This window comes from Rutilus rutilus (assembly GCF_951802725.1).
Source record: "Rutilus rutilus genome assembly, chromosome: 12".
NCBI lineage: Eukaryota > Metazoa > Chordata > Actinopteri > Cypriniformes > Leuciscidae > Rutilus > Rutilus rutilus.
Window position 1 is genome coordinate 25,499,842 of NC_140217.1, and position 25,064 is coordinate 25,524,905.

At 36.6% G+C, this 25,064-nt stretch overlaps 2 protein-coding genes across 2 annotated transcripts in view; one reads left to right on the forward strand and one right to left on the reverse strand.

Moving 5' to 3' along the window:
- Window positions 1-1,039: 1,039 nt before the first annotated feature.
- On the reverse strand, window positions 1,040-1,996 carry cldn33b (claudin 33b). The gene has a single exon (XM_084426851.1). The coding sequence runs from the start codon at window positions 1,844-1,846 to the stop codon at window positions 1,181-1,183; it is 666 nt and encodes a 221-aa protein (XP_084282977.1). The 5' UTR covers window positions 1,847-1,996; the 3' UTR covers window positions 1,040-1,180.
- A 4,293-nt stretch (window positions 1,997-6,289) lies between these two features.
- Window positions 6,290-25,064, forward strand: part of wwc3 (WWC family member 3) — a gene marked incomplete at its 3' end in the record, with an annotated part of 41,123 nt that continues 22,348 nt past the window's right edge. The window contains exon 1 of the mRNA XM_084426927.1: window positions 6,290-6,674. Coding sequence (XP_084283053.1) covers window positions 6,529-6,674 — 146 coding nt within the window. The 5' untranslated portion in view covers window positions 6,290-6,528. The remainder of the gene's footprint in view (window positions 6,675-25,064) is intronic.

Sequence of the window (25,064 nt, forward strand, 5' to 3'; positions counted from 1 at the left end):
AGCTCTCTCCGGGGGTGGAGCCGTACCTGTTGCAGTATTCGGTGGAAAGGAGCTCCCTGTCTCCTCCTAACCTGCTCAAATCAGAGTAATGATGGAGAGGAGGAGGTGGCACTGTTTGCATGCATTCCTCAAGAGGACATGCTGCTCATTAGAGCCTTCATTAAACACAGCTTAGTCTCCATTCTGATAGAGAGACCATCACAGACAATTACACTCAAGCAGGCATTTAGTGCCATTTACCTCACCTGACTGAACACACCAGAACACCCAATCTCATTTTGTTCCATTTATCTTTTTTGTATACTCCTGCTTAGAAACTAATGCTCAAGAATTTTTATATTTTCATTCATAACTCAAAGACTACTCTAAACTAGCAATATTATACATATTAAACATATAGCTGTATTAATAATAGACAATATATATATATATATATATATATAGCCTACAAAATTATATTAATAAGCTACATCTGAAAAAAGGGTACACTTCAAAGTAACAATATCATTGTTTAAAATATTTTATAATATTACTGAATCGTCTTCATTTTATGTAAATGATATAATTGCCCCATATGGTGCATATAAATATTGTATGTATAAATTATGTGTTCAGTCAGAATCTTATGTATTTCTTACTAAAGCAGACAATATTTGGGATTAGCACCAGCTGGTTTCCAGGGTATGTTCACTTGATCTCCAAACAAATCACTTGCAAGTGACATTAAGTACTACATGTACCATGTACGAATGCAAGCAGAAATAAGAACCAAAGTGTTATCATTACTAGATGCATAATATTGAAACTAAACAAATAGGTTGAGGACATACTTTTAAAATAATCTAAGACAATATTTGTGAATACATTTCCAAAAATGGGAAGAATTTTTTTTATTATTGGCACTTTTTTTCAATCACTATGTCTATTAAACTGAAAACATATTGGCAACCTTTTAATATTAATACTTCACTGATAAGGCATTATTAAACAGTATACTTAGATACGTGAAGATTAATGCAACATTATATTCACCTGCTTCATTGGTTTGATTGATCTATACATTAAACTTAAACATTTTCCAGAGGGAAAAAAAATATTATTCAAAGATCAATTTTCTGTATAAAAGTTTGTTTCCTGTCCCATCAACATTAACAGTCATTTCAGGACAGTGAGGATCATCTCAAACATACTCAGTCCGTTTCCTCGAACCATTGACAGTTCTGATCTCTTGCCTTTGATGGTGATACACCAGATTTGCTTCACTGTGTCTTGAGTCGGTGCAAGACGTAAATAACAGGATCCCTGCCACAATGTCGAGAAGTGCTGCGGCCCAGCCGATGAACAGTGCGTCCCCAAACTCTGAACGGGACAACACGTGAGGTGTGTTCTCATCGAAGAACTTCATGACAACGTGATGAGCGATGTAGGAAGCGGCAGTGAGCACCAACATTCCAGCAATGCATAAAAACACGGCAGCCGTGATCTTCAAACCTCGCTTGGTCCGTCGTCCCTCCTCGCTCTTGCAGCAATTGATCTGACTCATGGCAGGGATGGCGAGGAGAAGTCCGAGAAGACATGTGGCATCCGACAGGCATATCAGAACGCGGGCCACCATCCACATGGGATCGAGGCCTAGGAGAGTGTCATAGGGGCTGCACTCCGTGCCAATCACCTCGTGGAACACGCACGACTCCCAAAGCCCTTGTTCAAGGCTCGACAAGGAAGATAGCTCAAAAGAAAGTGACATCCACTGAGGCATAATGGTGGCCGCCAGGGAACAAAACCAGCCCCCCATCCCAATCAGCATCCCCAGAGTTTCCATAGCCACATTGCAAGGATTTGTCATGGTTACCTCTGACTACGGTGTCCCTCTCGGGGTCCAACGGCCTTCGGAACCTCAAGAACCTCTTCTCGTGAGAGAAATGAGAGAGGAATGAAGAGTATGAGAAGAACAAAAGCACCTTGGATCCTGATATTGTACAGTTCTGCTGGCAGGTTCTTCACAGTCCGTCAGTCTTCAGTAAGAGGCACTCATCATCTGAGCATAGGAGGTAGAGGAGGTGTACACATGGGGAGAGAGGGCACTCAAACTTTAGGCCCTGCCCTCTAGGATCCTTTTCAGAGAGAGAGAGAGAGAGAGAGAGAGAGGGAGTGAGAGATCTTTTTATTCAGACCCCAATCTGGCAGTCGGAGACCAAAGGCCACACGGGATGCCATTAAACTGTAGACAGGATGCCATTAAAATCTGGATTGTTGTCATTTTAAGAGACAAACTGTTTTGATTTTACCACCCCATTAGATTTTGTTTGTATCTTTTCATTTGATTTCCCTGCTATCGGCAACAGCACTTTGCCGTAGGGGGTTGCCATGAGGAAAAGAGAAAGGTTTATAAAGGGAGGAAAGTTTTCACTGTTTATAGAGTTTTTTAAGAAACGAATGGGTGTGAGATAAGCTCCGCTAAGTGCCCGGCAGTCCATTCTTTGACCCACAGCAATTGCACAGCAAATATGCAGTGTACCTAACAAGGGATCTTTGATCCCTGCCGACTTCAACTTCTGCATGGTTATTTATTAAATTTTTATTGGAAAAATTAAAAATTTGGATTTATACAGTGGGGTCTGAAAGAATTAGTTTTATATATATATATATATATATAAATATTTGATTAGATTGATCATCATGGTTACAAAAATTCAAATTTTAAGTGCAATTACGTTTTGTGGAATATCACTGATGTCATTGATACTCATGAGCATCAAAGTATTTTCTTGCTGTGCATAAAAACAAAAAAGGAAATGAGAATGTGACCTGAGGCGTGTGTCTCATTTGATCTGGCTTGAGATAGAAGTGTTCATTGCACTTACAGAATGCCACGTATGGCAGTGGCTGAAGAACAAATCTGTGACGTGAAACAGTCGCTCTCCACAAACACATAATTGGCTCTCAACAAACACATAATTAACACACACACATTTCAGACCTTGTCTGAAAAAGATTTTGATTACAGTTAGTTGTGCAAAAAAAACAAAAAAACAACTTACATTGTTAAGGAGAAGTTCAGCATGAAAAATTAAAACTCTCATCATTTACTCACATTAATATCATTCCAAACCAATATGATTTTTGGAATCGAACATGGTCACTATTCACAAGAGTAGCATCAACATTCTTCTAAACTTCTTTTGTGGAACGATTCAATTAATTATGACAAAATTGCTGTTTTTATGTGATCTATTCCTTTAAATCCCTGTAGAAGTTGATAAGGGATGTTGAGGTTATTATATATAATTATTATAATTAAGAAATTGAGCTCTAAAGCCACTTCTGGAAATAAATGTATTTCATTGGCCTCGTGTCTTTTCTCTCTCTCTCTTCCTGATATTTTGTATATTGTTCCACATAATATGTATTTATATTTTTAATGACATTAAATTAGTTTGAACTACAGCATACAAGTGCACCAGTTTGTTACTTATCTTTTTAAAGTATTCAAATGGAAATAGTGTGATGAGGAATGGAAACGGATGAGGAGGAGTTGAAAAACAAAATTTTGATTTATTTTATCCTACAGGAAATAATGTGATAAGGAGTGAGCAAGGCGTTTCTAATAAATACACAGAGGTTTGATATATGATTCCAGCAAGCCTATACTATAAGCCGAACTTTGGTTGCCGCAGTGTATAGTTGTAATTTTCCTTTTGTAATTATTCTTCTAGATGTTATGCATGTTTTATGTCTCAATGACATGCAAGCAAACAACCAAATAAAGGATTTCAAGAACAAAAATAAAAGCTTTTCACTTTCTTCCTGTCACATGAGGCTGTCAACTTCCTACCCCTACTTCCAGGAAGCATGGCGAAGGCAAACCCTCCCAAAGAAAGGTCATTTTCATGTTACTAATAAGTATTTTTTGTTGACATATATATATCTACATAATCATGAAGGTCATCCAAACAAAACAAATCTTACAAGAGATCTATAGTTTTTTGTACTTAGTCAAAAGTCCAAATGGCAACTATAGTTGCCGGTGGGCAAATGCCTTGTAAGTACATATCTCAGAGACCCCAGGCATCAAAATGTAAAATATTTTTTAAACAAATGCAATTTTACTCAGTTTATTAATGTTTTTACTCCACATTTGGAAATTTTTACTCCACAAAATGTATATGAATAAATTGTTTTTTATTTTTAAATAGGTTTTAATAAAAAAAAATAAAAAAAGTTGTTTATGTACAATTCACATTATAAAAGACCCACATTTCTACATTTCATTCATGGGGATAACATGGATAATTTGAAAAATATTTTTTTGAATAATATTTGAAAAAGAAAAAATATATATCACTTTAACCATTAGATGGCTGCAGAGCTCTAAAAGTACTAAAAGTTTAAAACTAAAAGACATCTTTTCACAAGTCTTTCCAGTTAGATTCATATCTACATATTATGAAATCACAATTATAGCGAAAAAAGTTACTTTTTGTCAAAGTTTAGCAGTTTTTGTGCTGAAAAAAAAAAAATCTGTTTTTCAATAATGTTACATTATGATTAGAATCAAACCTGATCAGGATGTTACAAAGAGAAAAGTTGGAGTCTTTAGAGTTTATCATTTATTTAAAACATCTGTTTTTCATATAATTCTACAAATTTAAAGTGTGCCACTTAATTTCTGTCTATGTGTGTTCAGTGTTGTTTCTGATTTTGAGGATGAATTTTATCCGTTGACAAATTTCATTTGATTCTAAATTAATCATTATATAACATTGTTGAAAAACAGATTTTTTTTTTTTTGGGACAAAAATGCCTAAACTTTGACAAAAATAAACTTTTATTGTTATAATTGTGATTTCATAATATGTAGTATTGTAGTATTGTTCATATGTAATATGAATACAACTGGAAAAACTAGTGAAAAGATGTCTTTCAGTTAGTCAAATAGCAAATAGTGGAGCTCTACAGCCATCTACTGGTTAAAGTGATAATTTGTTACTTTTAAAACTGCACTTTCCAAAAGATGGGCAAACATCTTACACTAAACCATGTCAAATTATCCATGTTATCCACATGAATGAAAGTTAGAAATGTGGGTCAAAAAGACCACGAACAGCGCACAAGGGTTAAGACAAATGGATTTGATGTTTGTTGTGTTTTCATATTCAAGAGATTATAAACTAGATGCAGCTTTTTTGGGTTCACATCAAATATTCTTCGACTTTTATACATAATAAATTTGTTTATGAATAAAGATTGATCTGTTGAAAGCAGTTATTTTGAGATAGATGCCAAATGTTCTCCTCCTAATCATATTTGACATATGAAAAAACTGGGGAAAATAAATGCAGAACATGTTCACATAGGACACTATTAACACGACTACATGCATGAAACCATTCAGAAAAATTTGGGCACAAATGGGTTAAAGGCTAGATGTTAGATGATTGAAAAGATATTACAGACTGGGGACTACAATACTCAAATTTAATTATTTATATTAAGAAATATGCAGAGGTTTAAAATGTGTATAAGGTAAGCCAGTACAGTATGTCACGTGATGTGGCCTCAGAGAGAGAAAAAAAATGAAATGGGGAAGGTTATATGTTCATGCGACAAACAATGACCAACAAAACAGAACAAATACAATACTTAGTTTATAATTTATTATAGATACTCTCTGGAGGAAATTTTTTTTTTTTTAATGTAGGCTACAACAACAACACATCTACAACTGTTGCTTCATGTAGAAAAAAAGATCTATAGGCTGTCATCACTAGATGGCGCTCTTATACTAATGGAAACCAAATCAAGTGACTATGAAGCGTTTGAGTTTCTGTGATAAGGTGTAAACGGTATTTCTGGAAAATGTTCAAAATTATATTACAACAGTTTACCACGCAATCACGAAAGGAAATACGTATGAAATTATGAATAGGCCATGGCCTATTAAAAGTGCACTTTTTTATTTATTATTATTTATTTTTATATAGACAAATTACGCGTCTAGTGCTCTAACTTTATCTTAAATCTTTATTTAATAAAATGTAAATAAAATTGACCCAATGAGATAAACGTTGAAGAGGAACGTTTAAAACAAATTATAGGTCTATTTATTAAAAATTCTTAAAAACAACAAATCACACCCATCACATGGTCAGTATAAAAAAAATGCATCCACTTCCATCAACAACAATCCCAAAATCATACGAGCGCCAACTATTGGCTTACTTTCATATACGTATGCATTCGGAGGCGGTGCTTATGCAAATACGCCTGCCCGAATATGGACAGTGTGGAATGAAAGATGGTAGATAGAGTCAAACATGGAGGACCGACACACAGAGTCATGAGAGCGCTGCAAAACTTTTTGGAAAAGGTGGATGCAGGACTGCCTGTGTCGATTTGACCCGCGGTTGTTTCTTCGTCGTGAAGTTTTCTGTTTCCGAGAGTTGATGGGAGTTAAACTTTTGTAATGCAGTAAAAAGTTGTGATATATTTGTTGTTGGAGTAAAGGAAGGGGGTCCCAGCAGCGCTATGCCGTGGGTGAGCAGCTGTAAGCGGAGAGAGAGCTCGGAGCTGCCGCTGCCCCCGGGCTGGGAGGAAGCTAGGGATTTTGATGGCAGAGTCTTTTACATTGACCACAACACTCGACAAACTTCATGGATCGACCCCAGAGACAGGTAAAAGTGACCGTGAGAGGTGCTGCATGCTTTATTGGCTGAAGTTTGATGATTGTTTGGTTGTAGAGGGCGGGGGCTCAGATTGAAGTGATGATTAAGAAGCGAGGGAAGTTGCACAGTTAGGAATGGAAGTGTTTTCATTCCACAGGCCAGAGCTGACACAGTGTAATATGGCTGGTTGTTTCTTTGTGCTTGTCATGCCAATTTACTGGCACATTATGTCCAAATAATACACGTTTCTGAGTTGTCTTTCAATGACTGTTCACCTGAAAAAGTCCAGTGAAATGGCTATTTAATCTTGTATAGTGGTGTTTGTATGAACTTCCTTGTCTTATTACTATTTGGTTGGATTTGTATGAAACAGCATCAGAAAAAAGGCAACCTTTTTTTATGATGTTGTCCCTACCTCTAATGTCTGATGGTATTAAACAAGTCCCAAGTGTAATACTTGACAGTGCATGCCAGTTATGTGTTGCTTAAATTTACAGTAGAACTCCAAGATTATTGCTAAATTAGGATTAAATATAAATGATTTATGAGTTATAATATTTCTATTGTGTGTGTATATCGTGATTAATTTATTTGCTGTTAATATATAGGACATATATAATATAATGTAAAAAGCATAATAGTATATTAACTGTATATATGCTTATAAAATGATTAACACTAATTATAACCAGTTGAGTGATGACATTTTAGCATCCTAAAATAATCAGTCAGTGAATACATTTACGATCAATTTAATTCAGAATAGAATTTAATCCGTGTTAATGACAAAAGTTATGTGATATTGACTCGAGTTGCCTTAAGTGTGATATAGGTTTGATTATACTTAGATCCCCCATTATCCCCCATTGTCAGTCAATATAAAAGATACACATTGGCATTTGCCCCTTGCCACCCGCATCATTTCCCTCATTTGTCATCTTGGCTAAATCTAGATGTAACGGCATGTAACATGGATCTATAGGGTTAGGAAAGAATGCTCTCTCTTTTACTTTTGTCTTTGAAAAATCATTATAGAATGTGTGGTGGTCTCTTTGCAGTAAGTTTGAACATTTCTGAATTTAGAATATCAACAGAAAACAGTTTGCACCATTGCTTCTGTTTTCCTAAGAAATAGTAGAAAGGTAAATCACATACTGTATTTTATTGCTATTTTAATTCATCTGTTAAAAGCATATATTTTTCCTCCGTTATTTTTTTAAAAATGGTCACATAATGTAAACAGTGTGCAAATGAAAGAGAGAATTGAACTGTAGTTCCAAGAGTTCCATGTGCAAATATGTATGGAATGCTAGTTGGGCCGCTGGGAAAGCAGTGTGGATGTGCTTTGTGAGGTCTGTATTTTCACCAGCAGAGAAACCAGCCTTTCAGCCCAACTCATTTAAACACAAGTTCACTTGAAGCCTTGTGTAAATGAAATAGAGAGGATTTTGCCTTGAGGGTAGTTAACATGGTTTCATCTTAATTTGTAGGGTCACTCGTGTCAAAACAATGAGCAAGCAGACCACCGCCTCAAAGGCAGTTCTGTCATTGTCTGACTTTAATTGGATGGTCACATTGTTCTGAGAACAGATCATTTGGATTACATTTTCACCACTAATGTTTACGTAATGTAATAATAATAACGATAAACGATAACGATTGAGTACAATTTTCAAAAAGCAAACATCATTATAGCCTCACAAATGAGTGAATCTACTTTTGATATTGTCATTAACATCACAGCGCTGTCATAGGCATGGACTCTGCAACATCCCACAGACCCACACAAATTGAAAGTCTTTCACTTTTGCATGCATTGGTCTTGTGTTATGTGGTGTATATTTCATTTTCACTCTAAAGCATCTTTAACGCCTTCTTCCACTTTTCCTCTCCTTTTCAAGAGAAGGAATGGAGTAGCTTGAAATTAATCAAGATAAGAAAAACCTGATCTGCTTGAAGGCTCCCCTCGACAAAGTCAGGTGACATGCTTTTGTAATGCGAAGCTGATTAGAGTCTGAGAAATCTCATATTTTCATGTCAGGAGAGTGGTAAGGAGTTATCCAGCAGATGTTGAGGTGGACATGTGAGGACAACACATTGAACTGGGGCGCTCATGTGGGCGACATGAGTTAAAGCTGGTCTCATGACATTCTCTCCCTTTTCCTCTCTCCCTTCTTCTCAGTGTTTTCTGTCATTGAGTCAGTATGAATGCAAAATAGCTGAAAATAATACAAGAAGAACATCCACAATGGAACTCGTGAATCAAGCATCAGAGTTACTAATGCACTGTATAGCCTCTGATAATTCTGCTTTTATTTGTCCTGTCTGTACCTGAACTAAATTTGTAGGTTGACAACTGTATTTTACATTACATTACAATCTGATTACAGTCTTGTCCATGGACTTTATTGATTGCATATCTATTAAGACTGACTGTTGTTCTCTCAGAACAGGTTAGTCTAGTCTGGGGGTCAATCATCTTATTTCACCAAAAAGTGCAAGTGCTGGCCATATTTAGTATTGTCCCATGCACACTTGGCAGTAAAGCATTGGTTTTGAGTTGACATGCAAATGCATGAGATTTGTGGAAAGTTAATTGACATCTAGTTCATTATATTGGTTTAATTTATACAGAAAGAAAAATATTCTGACAGAGAAACTGAGTTGGTACATCTTATCAGATATTTGTATCTATTCCTCAGGCTCTTAAAGGGAGAGTTCACCCAAAATTTGAAATTTCTCTCATCATTTAGGCTACTCACCCTCAGGTTGTTCCAAACCTGAATGAATTTCTTCTGCTGAACACAAAATTAGATGTTTTGAAGAATATGGGTAATCAAACAGTTGATGGGCCTTATTGACTTCCATAGGTTGGAAAATATATATATAATGGAAGTCAATGGGCCAATCAACTGTTTGGTTACCCATATTATATTCAGTTATCCTTTTGTGTTCATACAAGAGATTCATACAGGTTTGGAACAATTTGAGGGTGAGTAAATTATGAAATAATTTTCATTTTTGCTTTCCCTTTAATGAAGTATAGTCATTTCTGGGAACCTTTAAGGACAAACAAGGCCATAGAGCATTAACGTAGAATAGAATTCACTATGAAAACTAAAAGCCTGATCCACTTGACTTTACTTTGAGCTTGCATTTATGGATGTTTACTGTAGTTCTTTACCATTATTTTCAGAGATGATCTGAGGTACTGCTTCAGAGCACTAATCACTAGTACACCCTACCTCAAAAATAAAATAATTTTAGTTAACACATAATAATTGTTAATGAAATTTATATTATTATTATTATTATTCGAAAAAGAATATTCAGAAGAAATGAAGTTGATCATGGGCATGATGTTTTACACCACCACCACCTTGTTTGAGCATCAACTGTGCACCAGTGAACATGAGTTTTCGGGTTTTCAGGCCCAGTGACGGCTTGTAGTGAAAATTGGAATCAGTGTGTGAATTTACTGCACAGTCACCTGGGAAACCACTGGAGCTCCTCTGTGAAACAGGGCCATCTTCCAGCACCTGCCCCTCACTCCCTAACTGCACGCTACCAGTTCTCTTTTGGACAAATTGAAAACCTTCATTGATATCCTAAAAGCATACCCAATACCCAAACCCGTTTTTGCCTCTGTTATGGTGTTTGCTTGTAAGCGTCCTTTAGGATGTATCTGTAAAGTTTTAATCATTCTTAGCTGGGTGTGACTTCCATCGAAAAAAGGTGAAAAATTATTCTGTGGTATTGCATTTCTGTCATGGCTTGAAATTGTCACATGACTGCAATTTGAGCAGCAAACATCGCAGTGCTGGCTGTGTACATTTTAGAATTCATCTCTGAAATTTAGTGAGAACGTTAATATCTTTAATCTCAATAACATAAAAGAGGTCTTTTTATACAATATTTTCAGTATTGTCTTCAGTGCTTTAGTTTACAAGAGGGGCTTTGCGGAAGGAAGGGCGCTTCACCTCGGCAAGACAATAGTCGGGTAAACAGCGAATATCGCCTGCGTCCGTTTGCCGTAAAGACTGTCCGCTGCATGGTTTCCTAAGGTGACTCCCTAAGTGTCCGCTCTCTTTTAGTCCACTTGCTCCAGCGTAGTTTCTGTGGGGAGGCTCTTGTGACTGTGGAATGAGTGCAATGTCAGGCATGCTTACACTAATGCCTGAGGGACTCTGCCCGTGATCGGCCCTAGACAAAGCTGCCCAATGGAGGCAGCAGTTCCCACGTGTCTTCCCTCCCTCCATGCCCAGGCCCCAGCGGCTCTCCCTTTATTCTTTACAGGCTCTGTTATGCAATGGCCACAGCCAGGCCTGCCGCTTGGCAAAGGGAAGCTTTTATACGTGGTCACAAAGCACACCAAATTCAATTATTCTGGAAAGTGGAAGCCGTGTTGCCAGCGCCAAAAGGTTATTCACATGAGCGCAAGCCCCTCAGTGCTATTTTGCTTCCCTTGGTGTTTTCATTATGTCGGTTAAGGGAGGGCAAGTATTTTTTTGTTAAAAGGGGGTTGGTGAACATGGCTTTTGTTTCACGCGGAGTGTGTTTGTTTGGAAGGTTTGACAACAGTTTGTGTAGATACTATGTACTCCAATTATTGTCATGGGCTCTATATGATGAGAGATTACAAACACATCCTTGTAAAGGCATAGGGTTCAAGCTTCTTTTTTTGGGACCACAATCTATTTCTTAGGTTCCAAAATTCTTGTGACTACACCAGACCACCCCAATTAAGCAATACATTTAGGAACTCACATTACATTCTTAAGAACAAAGTAAATTTGGCCATTTAGTGGATTTCATTATTTTTTGTTTATAATGTTTAATCATATATTTAATTTTCAGTGAATTGTGCCAATGACAGACACGTTTTTAAGATGCTGACTTTGGTTTAAAAAAAAGAAGCAAGATTCCATTGCACCCTGTCTAGATGTTTTGAACTTTATTAGAGGTCGACCGAGACTGGATTTGACTGATAACGATAACTAGGTTGGACCGCACTGGCCGATAACCAATTAATCAACCGATAGTTTTTAAATTGGATACTGAATGAAAACAAACATTACTCTCCAAATAAAATAGTGCTGAACATCATTACAACAACAAAAAAAACAGCACTAAACCATATAAATATTAATCTCTATTAGAAGCATACACACTGTATTAAAGCCACACAAAGACAAACGATTTACTGAAAAATGCTCAAAGTCATTATGCACTTAAACAACAATTTAGGAGAAATATGTAATTATGTAATTTAAAGTGCCCCTGTTATGCTATTTTAAAGGTTCCTAACTTCCTAATTTTGTTTTGGAGGTCTCTTACTACAGGATTACATGCTAAGGTAAAAAAACACTTTGATTTTCTCAAAACATACATTGCACATCACCACATTTCTCAATGATTCTCAAACGACTCAACGGATAAATCAGTCTCTCTAAATCCCCATTATCCGCGAGCCTTCTATGCTCTGATTGGCCAGATGGCCTAGTCTGTTTTTCGATTGGTGTACCGCTTACAGCGTGTGTTGGAAGCTAAACCCCCATTCCCATAACTGAATTTAAGCTCCGTCTGGAGGCTTCCTAAAGCTCAGCGATTGTACACACTGTAAAGACAGTTACGATGACGTCGATTTTACCATATCAATCCAAAAAAGAGCGCGAGTCCAATGGTGGAACATTAATGGAAGAACTAGTTATTCAAGCCAGATACATAAGCACTAACGTGAATGACTGATGTATCATAGTTTGCAAAACAAATCTCGCTCCATCCTTTATCTTTACTCAAAGTAGTAAGAACGGCAGACAATCTACATTTAATAGACACAGGTTTAGGTAATAGTGGCCCACAGCTGATTTGCCGAACTGTTTCAGTAAGATAATAATATTCAGTAATAATAAGAGTTAGTGGGTTAGCCGTAAACGTACACAATATGAAACACAAAACTACGTAATTTCAATTACTTGGTAGAAAATATATACATCAATAATTATTCATACTTGCAGGTTGTGATTCTGAGGAGCAAGCTGGTCCAAATAAACTGAGTAGGCCTACTGACCCAACTTTCTAGAGCAGGTGTTTTGCGAATCCCGCTTTGAACTCCGAGATTGGAGAAGCAGTCGTCGGTAAAATGATGTGTTTGTAGGCGTCAAGTTGTTAATGGGCGGACAACGTACAACATAGGCGGGCATTATGCAAATGTCATATCTAGTGATGTAGAACCTTAATGCAGTGGTATTCGAATTACAGACGACTCATTTATGCGGTTCTGAGATTATTCTTTCTTTTGGGAGACAATAACTTTATTTATCGTGCACTTTCTACTTGACAACTTTGCAGAACGTTTACATTCACAAACCGCTAGGCTATATTATACACTGCATGAAAGGGAATATTTGAAAAACCATAATAGGGGCACTTTAATAGAAAACAATGTGAGTGGCTCTCTGTGGTGCGGCAGGATTTTGAACAGCCTCGTAGCTGGGCGGCGTCGGTGTGTGTACACAACAAAATGTGTTCGAATTTTAAAGAACTAAAATCGGATGTGTTTCTGATTTGTTTATGTTTCTGTCAGCTACATGAACATATCAGTTTGCTTTCTCACGTCACTAGCTTTAAATATGCAACTTCGCTGCCTAACGACTGCATAAAAGTGACCAGGTGGATATAAGCTAAATGCAAATAGATTGTAACAATCGTGACATTAAACATTTGGGTTGGACTTGTGTGTATTTTTGTCACATTGTTTTAACTTGCTGTTTTTTCTCTACTAATGCAGCATCTAGTCAACAAATTAATTAATTTATAATGATAAGAAAACATGTACTGTATGGTAGTGTACTTTATACATACAGTTTTGTTGTCTATGTTTTAAATCCGCATCAGAAGTGTCCCGTGCAGCTTACAGTCTCACAAGTCAAAACAAACTCCATAAGGGGTCAGTGATTTTGCCTCTAGACCGCTCTCGTACTGTATAATGACGATGGACCTTTTTTTTTTTTGCTTTTCGGACGCATCCCGGAAAAACTATCGGTATGGATTTTTCCTGATAACTGGTAGTATCATCGGTTATTGGTGCCAATTAATCGCCGATTTTAATCTGTGTAGTCTTAATGCAGACTAGTGCGTAATAAGTGCAAGTGGACTGTATCAGTCTTTGTTTTAACAGAAATGTTGCTTTCATTTCATGTAATATTTTAGGTGCAAGAGAAACTGTTTATTTTACATTAGCTATTATTCAAAAGTTTTGGGTCGCAAGCTTTTTTTTAACATTTTCAAGTTTGGATATTGATATTTTCTCCTGTACAGTCATCTGCATTTTTATTTATTTATCATTATTATTATAATAATAATTTTTTACATTTATTAACAGTTTATCATTATTAATTATCTTTAGTAAATGTGTATCATATCTAATTTGATGTTGACTTGTTTCCAGTAAACCAAAAACACCAAACACTGTTGGTTAAAAGTAAGTAAAATGATTTTTCCATTGCATTTACTGATTCAAGGGGTTGAGCTTGTGAGTGAGAGTATCATCTGATTCCTGTTATCAGACTGCTCACTCATGTGTCAGTGGTGTAGCTTTTGGTCAAGGCCGCACGTCCTGTTGTTTATGGCATATTTTTTGGACAGTTTGTTCTGTCACTAGTATCAGATCCATTTCAGAAAAGTACTTACACAATACAAGTACATCTTAGACTTAATCTCAACCCTGAAGAGTTGTGAATTTTATTTTCAGAACAGTCCAGAAAATTAACAGAGATGTGTGAAAGCATGAAATCAGTGTGATATCAGTGATACCGACCATGCGATATTTCAGCGGGTGAGCATGTCTTACAGAGGAAGGACTGTCCTATTAAAAGCTTTAAAATCAAAAACTTTTAGACCCAGACCTCAGCGTCTTTCTGATTTTTAAGCATGCCAGGTGCACTCGGTCACACACAAAGGTTATGCCGATCATGTCTGGAATGCTAGCTTTGCAGGATGTACCAAACTCGTCAGGGCCGTTTACCGAGGAATTTTAATACATGGCTGTCTGAAGATCATCAAGTGCCAAAAAAATCTGATTCACCACACTTTAATATGACAGACACATTCACCTTTAAGGACCTTTTGAGAAATTATTCAACAAGCTTTCATTTATTTTATTACTGTTAATTTGTTGTCCGTGATGTTGGAGAAATATCAGATGTTTCTGATCTTTTTTTATCAGTTACTGCATTTATCGTTTTATTTTGTTTTATTATGTGTTATTTTGGCCGATCTTTGTACCAAACTTGAACACAAACTGCATTGCAATAATTTCCCATTATGTCATTTGTGTGTAAATATTACAAAGTCTGTAAACATGACATAAACACAGGCCAGAGACGGGTCACGCTGAACACAAAGAGGAGAAGAGAGCACAGACGTGCAAGCAGAGAAAATACTGTACCAGGCACAGCAAGCTCACTGTTCGCGATGTTCAAAATATTGGAAGTATTGGAAATATGAATATTGAATTGAGGGTGAAGGCTTAAAGGAATGTGTCTCTGAAGGGAACTGACTGTCAGAAAAGTTTTGAAAAAAAGTTACCTCCATATAATGCCCATTAATTTAGTGTTTATAAGCACTGCTTTGTTTACAGCGTTAACTAAGGAAAAGCTATATCACTGCTGTTCCATAAGTGCCACCTACTGGCAGAGAGTGAATTTACATTTTCATTCAGCCCGTCTGCTGTTTTTGTTACGTGCAACCTGCAGGTACGTTTTATGTAGCATAATTCCACAAAGCTAAAGTCAAACCATTCTGTTTTTGCTTTAAATCTTAAAATGATGCAATCCACTTCGTGATTAAAATGCTTGGTTGCCTCTAATTTCAAATGGTTTAGCTTTCTAATTGAGCAAATAAACAACAAATACATTTGCGTAAAGAAAAAAAATCTGTAACCGATATCAGATTCGGCTCATTTGATTGTAAAAAAAATAAATAAATCATCAATCAGAATCGGCGATGAAAAATCATGACCGGTGCATACCTCTAATCTAGTTAATAATCTTATCTAGTCTAGTTGGGTTTAAGATTATTCTTTTTTTCTACATTTCAGGAAAAGTTAGCCTAGAACATTGCCCATTTAATTGTTATTAACAAAATTTGAAGGGGGGATGGCGGAAATTAATTTTAACTTATTTATGCACAATATATATCATTTTTATTTATTTTATTTTGCTGTTGAATATGACTTCCTCTTGAAATTTTCCTCAGCTATTCCTATTTGTACAATCTTCCCTGTCTATCATTGTCTCGCTGTGAAAGTGATAGCAATGATGGCTGTATCTAAATGTGTCAGAATGGAAGTTCTTCAGCAGATCTACTTATAGTCGACCTATTTCTATAAGATGCTGTATATAATGATAGGAGGAGACGTCTGTCCTGTGCTGTCTTATGCACTCAGCTGCCTGGACAGAAATGAACAACATAATTGAAATTCCTCCCAAAGTTTTGATACAGTCTTTTAAACTGAGAATGCAATTTTTAGATTGACACTTGTGGATCCCAGCATATACATAGCACAAACGCTTATGCTGTTACGGTATCAGGATTAGCTTGGCCATAAGTATCTTCTTTTATGGACTGCCGATGTCTGTTGTTATATTAATATATTACATTTTTTTGTTTTAGTAGATTTCCTAATGTTGTTATCTAATTCAAATGGTTTTTGCCTTGTTTTTTGGCGAGTACCCTGGTGATGGTGTATAGTATATCCTTTGGAAGCAAGTAGAATACCTGCTGAGGTTGCATAATTTAGCAGTGTCTAAGCAATTCCATTTCTCTTAAAAACCTTTGGTTTGTAGAGTGGTGTCATGTTTTTTAACAATAGAATATTATGGTGGTAAGCAAGCCATTAAACAATTAAACGTTAAACCGCAAAGGAGAAGCCGCGCTGTGCCATGGCGACAAGTTGTCTAAATGAAGGCTGCGAATTAATGATCCCAATAAAAGGTCCTCATAAAGTTATACAGAGCTGATCAGCCCACATGAAAGGTGACATCTGTAACAGCAGCTTGCGAATGAAAATGCTTCTTAAAACATATGGTTGCCAAAACAAAAGTTCTGCCACTGGATTTTGCAGAACCAAAAAAGAAAGTCCTTGGAGCTCCAGAGGCATTAAAACTCTGCCACCAGGCTACTATAATTAAGTTTATTTGGGTATATTATTTTTAGAGAAACACATTCTTGACGAGGAATGCAGAGCCTGTTGTTTGGGAGCATCTTAATTTGCAGGCGGAATGCTGGACTGGCTCTTTGTTGTCGTGAACGGCTCAAGCTGAAGAAGCGACAGGGTGGATGTCCAGACGAGGCCTGGACCAACGGCCCAGACTCCAGTTACACATGCCTTTCCCACCAGGGAGAAGTGTGTCGCTCCGGATGGAAATATCTACTGGGAAACATCGGGGAGAAGGCAAAGCGTTGAATAGATGATTATAGAATTCGCAAATGTCAGACTTGTGCGTCTTGTGCTAAATTGATTTTGATTTGTGTGCATCTTTGACATTCCTTGTAGGAGGATTCCTGAGTGAAACTACTCCCTGAAGAGAAGACAATCCCAAAAGACAAAAGTTATTTTAATTTAAAAAGCGTTCAGAATATGACAGAGGACATGTTTACTACTTAAGCCAAATGATTTCCTCTTGCAGACTGAAGCTGGACTTTTAAAATAAGATTTTAAATGGTGAAATTGTTATAGTATTCCAATTTGTGCTACATAAATGGCCTTGACGTTTATTCTCTGTTTGGTTAAAAAGCTGGGACACATTGCTTTGCTCAAAGTGTATTTGAGAAATTCCCAAGTCTTAAAATAACCCGTGGCCCCGTAACTCTTTTTCGTTCTGCCGATGACGGGTTTTGGGATTCAGCCCGCTAAACACTCCGAGACCTCTCCTTCTGGCAGAGCTGCTTTCCTCTCTGGAAGAAAAGGCGTGGTATGGGAAGATTAGCTCTCTCAGAGCACAGAGGGTCTCTCAGGAACTGAAACAAAACACTCGCTTGAGAAACTCGCTAGTAACTTCAGTGCTGAATAAAGTCTGAGGGCAGAAGCGTTTTGACGAATGTTCTCTGCCAGTCTAGGGCACAACAAAATATCCGCATTCAATATTGGTGCCAAACAATGTTCATATGATGTACAATGGAGTAAGCAACGGTGTATATTTGTGTTCATTCATTATTGATTCATTCAGTGTTTCATTATGAAAAATGTTTTTGTATGCAGATTTCAGAGCTCAGCTTTTGGGATCTGCTATTCTTTTGTTTTTGAAAGCACTGCAGAAAGAGGAAATTGACCCGAGGTTCCTGGTGAGAATGCAGGGTGGTCCTATTTCCTGTCAGAGGTCCGCATCTCGGGTTATGTCCAATGTTACTGTTTGTGTGAGAATCTCAACTACATGGTGCATGTTTTTCTTCTGTCCTTGGGAGAGTTCGATAAACCTAGCAGGAGACCTGCTGTGAAGCTGTAGTTCGGGTTTAGGAAATGGACAACATGCTTGTGTATGTAGTGTTTCCTGCTGTGTTGTATAGTGGGAAGTGAGTTGCCTGTGGTTGTGAGTCTTGGTGTGTTTAGAGGCCTTTAAGCTGGCCCATTAAAGCTAATGCTCTGAATTATTTAGTCTTCGAATGTGAATATTTAGTTTAATCTTAAATTATGTTATTTTTTTCAGCTGGAAGACCTAATATTTATTTATAATATAAATTATATTCTTTTATAATATACATCTTATATCTATATAAAACTGTTTTACATGGAATGCAGTAACCTTGAGATCCAGTTCATAAAGGTCGCAGAAATGAGGCTGCCATTTATATGATCATACATGTGATTATTATTCTTTTTTTATTCTGGTGCATGTAAATATTGTCATAATGGAAATATTCCTTACATATTTTAATGTTAGTTAATTGTTGTGCATATGCTAGATAAAACTTGGCTGTCTATGCACTAGAAATTTTGCCCAAACTTCAACACCCATACTGCACTTTTGATTTTGGCAAGATGTAAAATAAGTTGTGGATGTCCCCAGAGTGTGTATGTGAAGTTTTAGCTCAAAATACCCCTGTATATTTTATAGCATATTGAAATTGCCATTTTTTTGGGGGGCTGAGCAAAAACGCACCGTTTTTGTGTGTCCCTTTAAATGCACAAGGGCGGAGCTTCCAGAGCACATAATGGCAACAAAACAGGACAATCTCACACACTGAAAATGTCAGTACTGGTGTTGGTTCGAGTCAGAGAATATATACTGCATGGAGATAGAGCAGGTATAGTTTAGTTTAATTACGGTTATAACTTTTATCCTCTAGTAGTACATGCCTGTTGTAGCGGACCCTGTCTCAATGATGGCCAAAACTTTACTGATGAGTTTTATGAAGTTTATTGTACATCACACAAAAGATGAAGCGTCTGTTTTCACTCCAGAAAATCACTGTAAGAGCTGAATAAAACAGCTTTTTCTCCCTTACAATATCAACATGTACTGCGAATTACACAACAGTAAACAAATATACATAGACCTTATGCCTTTTCGGGGGGTGCTTAATAAACTGGTAAACTTTATATCCGTAAAATAACTGTAATGAAGTGTGTGCTCTCCCTTTCAATACCAGTATTGTGACCAGCATTGCTCCGGAGACTATAAGCTGGATCACAAACAGTACTGATCCATCCTTGAGAAACAACTTTTTAGCAAAACCTGTGTTTTGTATTGTCCTTTTGTATTGATCCTCGTTCACAAATCAGTCTGGTGTAAAATGATTTGCGCAGAAAAAAACGAATTTAGGTGTATGGGGGCTCATTCCCTTCAAAAAGAAAACTAATCCGCTGCGTCTTCATGAAGTACATGAAGACTGTTATGTTCACTCTTACATCCAACAACAAAACTCCTCAATCGCTTACGAGACATTCTTGTCGCGGACAGGGTCTGACTCATTTAGGGCGGGGTCTATGCTAAAGTCCGTGAGCAGTCGTGGACAGGACCTAGGTATTTTTTGACGTCACAAAAGGTAGAATCTGCGGACGGCTTGTTCTGAAACAGTGCTTGCGATTTATGGTGATAAAAAAAAAAGGAGTGGGTGGATTTGTATCATTATAGGGTGGTCTTGTACACACACTGCCAACACACATTCATGCTCAAACACCATGTAAAAGTGAATTTTGCATAAAAGGGCCCCTCTAAAGCTGCAGATTGAACTGATATCTTGGTGCAGATGACACAGAGAAAAAGTATACATTGTTAATTTACATACTGACATTGTAACAATACAAAGCTGGCTAAAAGTAGGTGAACTTACCTTTAAATGCATTTGTTCAGGCAAACTTTTTCTTTGTTGTTCATTCTGTTACTCATTCCTTACAAACTGTGATGTGTGTAATATTGTCTGATGTTAAAATACTTTTCCCATCCAAGTTCATGTTCAGAGATGACCATAAACAAGCCGTTTGTTTGTTGACCTCTAAGGCCAAGTGCACACTACAAGACTCAAGCTTGTTGCTTTTGATGTTTTGAGTCTCATCATAGTGCAGCGCAGGACTACTTGTGCGATCCCAGATTTCAAATCTGTGTGGTTTGTGTCATGATTTTTACTTGCTAGACTTAAGGCGGGAATTGAGTCATATCCAGAGAGTTGACTATTCTAGTCCCCCTTTAAACCTGGCATTAACATGCATTTAGTTTTTATAATCCGGATTGTATCTGCATCATTTTAGACACTTACACATTACATAAGAGGTTAACTAAAACATTTCCATCATTTATCAAGTTTTGAAACATTGTCGGATAATTCAAAATGCTTTCTGCCATTTCTTGCATGGCTTTTTTATGAGCCCTTCAGTAGGATTGGCATTAAGGATGTTAATGGGCATTAGAGGTGAAGAAAAGGGGAGACATTTTTTTTTCTAAGGGCTCTCTCTGAGGAGGGAAGTGTAATCCAGTAAAATAATTGAACTAATATCAGATATTGCATTTAAACCTTCATCACATATAGTTTGTCCCAGACCACTTGGAAATGTGGCTTCAGTGACAGTAATTCGATCACAATAAATCTTGGGTGCATTTATACTTCGCTTTTAACTCTTTCCCCACCATCAACAGAATTTTCTGTCATTTATGATACAGCGCTTTTCCACCCTTGATGGAATTTTCTGGCAATCTATGTTTGGGGCACTTTTATGCATCTTCTGAAAGTGTACATAATCTCTGGATCAAAACACAGCAGAAGAAAAAGCAGAAACATGCTATAGAGCTTACGCACATGTAAAATAACGCGATCATCAAACATTAAACAGCATATAAATCAAAACTGCCTTACGTTACCAAATGAAATGTCGACCCAGGATGAGGTATAGGACTGTGAAAACTTTGGGAAGGTTTTTGTGAAAATTGGAATCTTTTTTAAAATACGTTGGTGGGGAAAAGAGTTAATGTGGTCAGATGCGATCTAATCATGATCTGATCACCTTAAAATGCATGGTGTAAAGTGTCGCAGAGATTTTTTTGTTTTATTTATTTCTGACTTGGGCCATAAGCAACCTAGCAATGTGCACCCTTGCAACCACCTTAAACACACAACATTGTGTTTTGTGCTGGCGAAACCAATTACTCATTTTTAAAGAAAATGACATTTTCTTCAAACATATCCTGATTTGAGCTGCTAGTGCCGTAAAAAACGAACTCTTCATCTTAATTAAGCTTAAGAATCATGTCAAATGGTGGTTCTTAACAAACACTGATTATCTTAACAGATTAACAAGCAGAGATGTATCTTAATGAACAGGGTTCAGTGAATTTCAAGTCCTCTCAAACAATACTTTATAACCCTGCTAACAAACCCATTCATCTCTCTCTTTCAAAGCACTGAGATAACAACACTGCTTTCTGGGCTTTATTCCAGGATTGACATAGTTGTTACAGTAAGGATTTGATTGGAGAATAAAGAGAGTTTTGTAATTTGATGATATGATTGCCACAGTGCATGTGTTTTCTCTTGTATCTTAGCTATATATTTGTATTGGCTTGTGTTGGAACCATTATGATCAAACAGCCCTTTGTCTATGTGTTATTTTAAGACATTGACGAATGTGCCTAGCTTCTGTAACGTCTTTTTTTGTTTTTTTTTTCTCCTTCCCATACTTTTGAATTGTCAAGGAGTTCCAGTAAAGCTCATTGTTGTGCTTCATTTGAACAAGAACATTGATTTTTAAAAAAAAAAATTTTTTATATATATATACAACATTTAAAACATTTAATATATATATATGATAGACATACTGAACTCTGAGAGGCATTCGAGAAAGAAAAACATGGTTTTAAAGAGACTCAATGTGGCTGAATGGAATGTGTTGCATGAAAACCATGTGTAGAGGGGTACAGAAGTTGTCGGCAGACTAGTCTAGTATACCACGTATTATATTAAATTAAATTATTTTTTTAATGATATTTCTTTATTTTAATGGCTGTTTTAATTAACATGCTTAGAGCATATTCATGTGGACATATTTGACCATCTTGTAATCTCACACTGTTTTTGGAGCATCCCAGAAAGTTTGTGACAGAGGATAAAATTGCAAATAACACTCACGTCTTGATATTTCCATGTCTCTTGTTGGTCTAAAGATTGCATTGAAAAATACAGGGATTGCATCACTATTTTGACATCATTGGGATTTTGAGGCCATTGCTAAGTAATTCCACCTCTCCGTGTTGAATGCTGGACACTTTTTCACATTAAAATAGATCATTCTTGTGTAGTGCTTGTCCTCTGTTCTCAACCATTGTCAACTTGCCATTTGTGTTTTTTTTTTCTTGCAGTGAAATCCAGAAAATCATGTAATATAAATGTTTATTTGAATACTTTTGTCCAGTTTGCAAGGCATATCCATAGGATGCCATAGAGTTATGTTAAAACTGCTTTAAAAGGGGAATTAAGCGATTAACGTCACTAATTATGATGGTGTGTCAAAAATGTGTTAATGATGGTAATTCCAAGGGTTCGTGGAATCTCAGCATTCCTCATCGGTCCCCTCCTCTCATGTTTCTCGTGCTTCCACGGCACTGAGATTTTATGTAAGTCTACACGGCCAGCCTGTATATATCTCAAAATCGTCCAAATGTTTTGAAAGTGAAGCACATAATACTTGATTAAGTGTCTTGATTTTTAGTAACTGAGGCCATTTCTGTGGAGCTCCTTTGGGAAACGAATACTGTCAGAACATTCAGAAAGAAAATCATAAGCCATGCACAAGACATTTATTAATTTGTAGATTATTTTTTATTTTTTTGGTAAGAATTTTGGAATTAAGGGCTTATTTTACTAACTGTTTGCAGGTTCCACAGCTTCCCAGGAATTCTTTTCATAACCCTGCTGTTATCTGACACAGACGAAGAGAAGGGTCAAAGCACACAGACAGTCCTACTGCGCACCTCAGGGCAAACAGGGGTTAAGTGTTTAGCTCAAGGGCACAGTGGCTGGGATTTGAACCTGGAATCCTCCTGTGCATGCTTTAAAGCTCTTCCCAACATGCCACCAACAAAAGAAAAAAATGTGATTGAAAAAAAGCAGTTAAGTTCTTTGAAAACCGATGCAAAAACTCTAAAAGCACAAAAAGAAAGTTAAAACACTCCAGGAAATGTTTAATTACCTATGACATTATTCATCTCAACTAACCTCAACTTGATCACGTTACCTCACCAACAAAAGAGTACGATGGTTCTATGTTTTTTGAACCGCTTATCATGGTAATACCATGGTGTTTTATAAATACCTTTAAATTCTGTGACAACTTTAAGGACCAACACCAATAGATTTAGTTGACTATGAGATTTTTCTCTTTTTTTACATTTTAAATATTACAATTTTAATTTTGTATACGTTATTTTTTTATTTGTTAAGAGGTTAAAAACAGTAGTATAAAGAAACCAAAATTTTAGTAGTCAGTACAGATAAAATTCCACTGTTCTCAGTACCATAGCAAAAACAATTTCATTTTAATAGTTTATTTTTTTTATTTTGAAAAAATATATAAAATAAATGAAATTAGTTAATATGAATTAATATGTATGTAGCATACAAAAAGGAAAATAAATATTAGTGGTAACAGAACAAGTAGCAGGTCTATTTCACACTGCAAGAATTAATACACAAATCTGATGTGTGTCTGATCACAAAAACATTATGCTATGGTTATTATCACTATGTCAGACATCACAATTTCTGAATCAGTCACACATTTTAATATGGTTATCACTCCCAAAACTTTGCAGCATGAAAAAAACAAAAAAAAACTTTAATTCAAATTATGGGCAAAGTTTTAGACAGAAACTGAGCCAAGAGTGGTCTCTTTATAATCAAAGAAGCTGATTGGCTGAACTGAAAAAATTGGTCTCCATTGCGCAGTGAATCTCTTATTTATTATGGTTAAACTTTGTTGGTTGCAATGAAACAATTTGCGAGCGTGCAGAGCTCGCGTTGAACAGACTTGCCTATTGAGAGGATTCTGACCAACTTAAATGCATGTGAAAAGCCATTGCGTTCACTCGCTCAGGTAACATGTCTGTGATTGGCAAGAATGCTCAATGCTGCTGCAAACACGTGGTAAAAAGAAACTTCGACACTCTTCACAGAACATTTGAAAGCAGCCGCCTATCAGCAGGTACCAAATTGACCTGATACTTGGTATTGTACTGCAGAAAGGCTGGTATTGTTAAGTTTTTGACTTTTATTTATTTTTTTGATCGACTTGATACCGACGTACCAGTACGTTTAAAATAAATATCTGATTATCTGTATCTTTAAAATGATTCTAATTAAAGCACCATACAACCATTCACATTCAGACAGACATCATTGGTCATTACGTCACAACTCTCAAGCATGTTGCGTTTTCAAGATACTCTGTGAAGTTAAAAACACGTCAACTTTTCAAAACTGTCACATAACCGCTGCGTTCTATTCCAGTCAGTTGTGCTCTGTCCAGCTGTTTTCAAGCACAAGAGAATACATCCTGTATAAACGCTTCCAATCTGGGTCAGTTTATCCTGAATCCAGCCTAATCTTTCAGTGCCAATATTTTCAACATTGAAAATTCGCAGGAGATATTTGAAGAATGTGAATTGTTTTAGAGCGTTACATTGATGTGGTTAATCAAAAGTGTGAAAAGTGATTTGTGCAGAGTATCCAGTGTCCTGGTTGTGTTTGTGGGCTGTGGGGCAGGCCTGCTTTCTGCTGTGTGGAATGTGTTTATGGGCTGTCTCTTCCTGCAGTGCCTATATTACACACATTTTTGACCTGGGGTGAGGAGATCAGTAGCTGTTGACTGACTGAACACACATTCATTAGAGATCTCAAGGAATGTTCCAG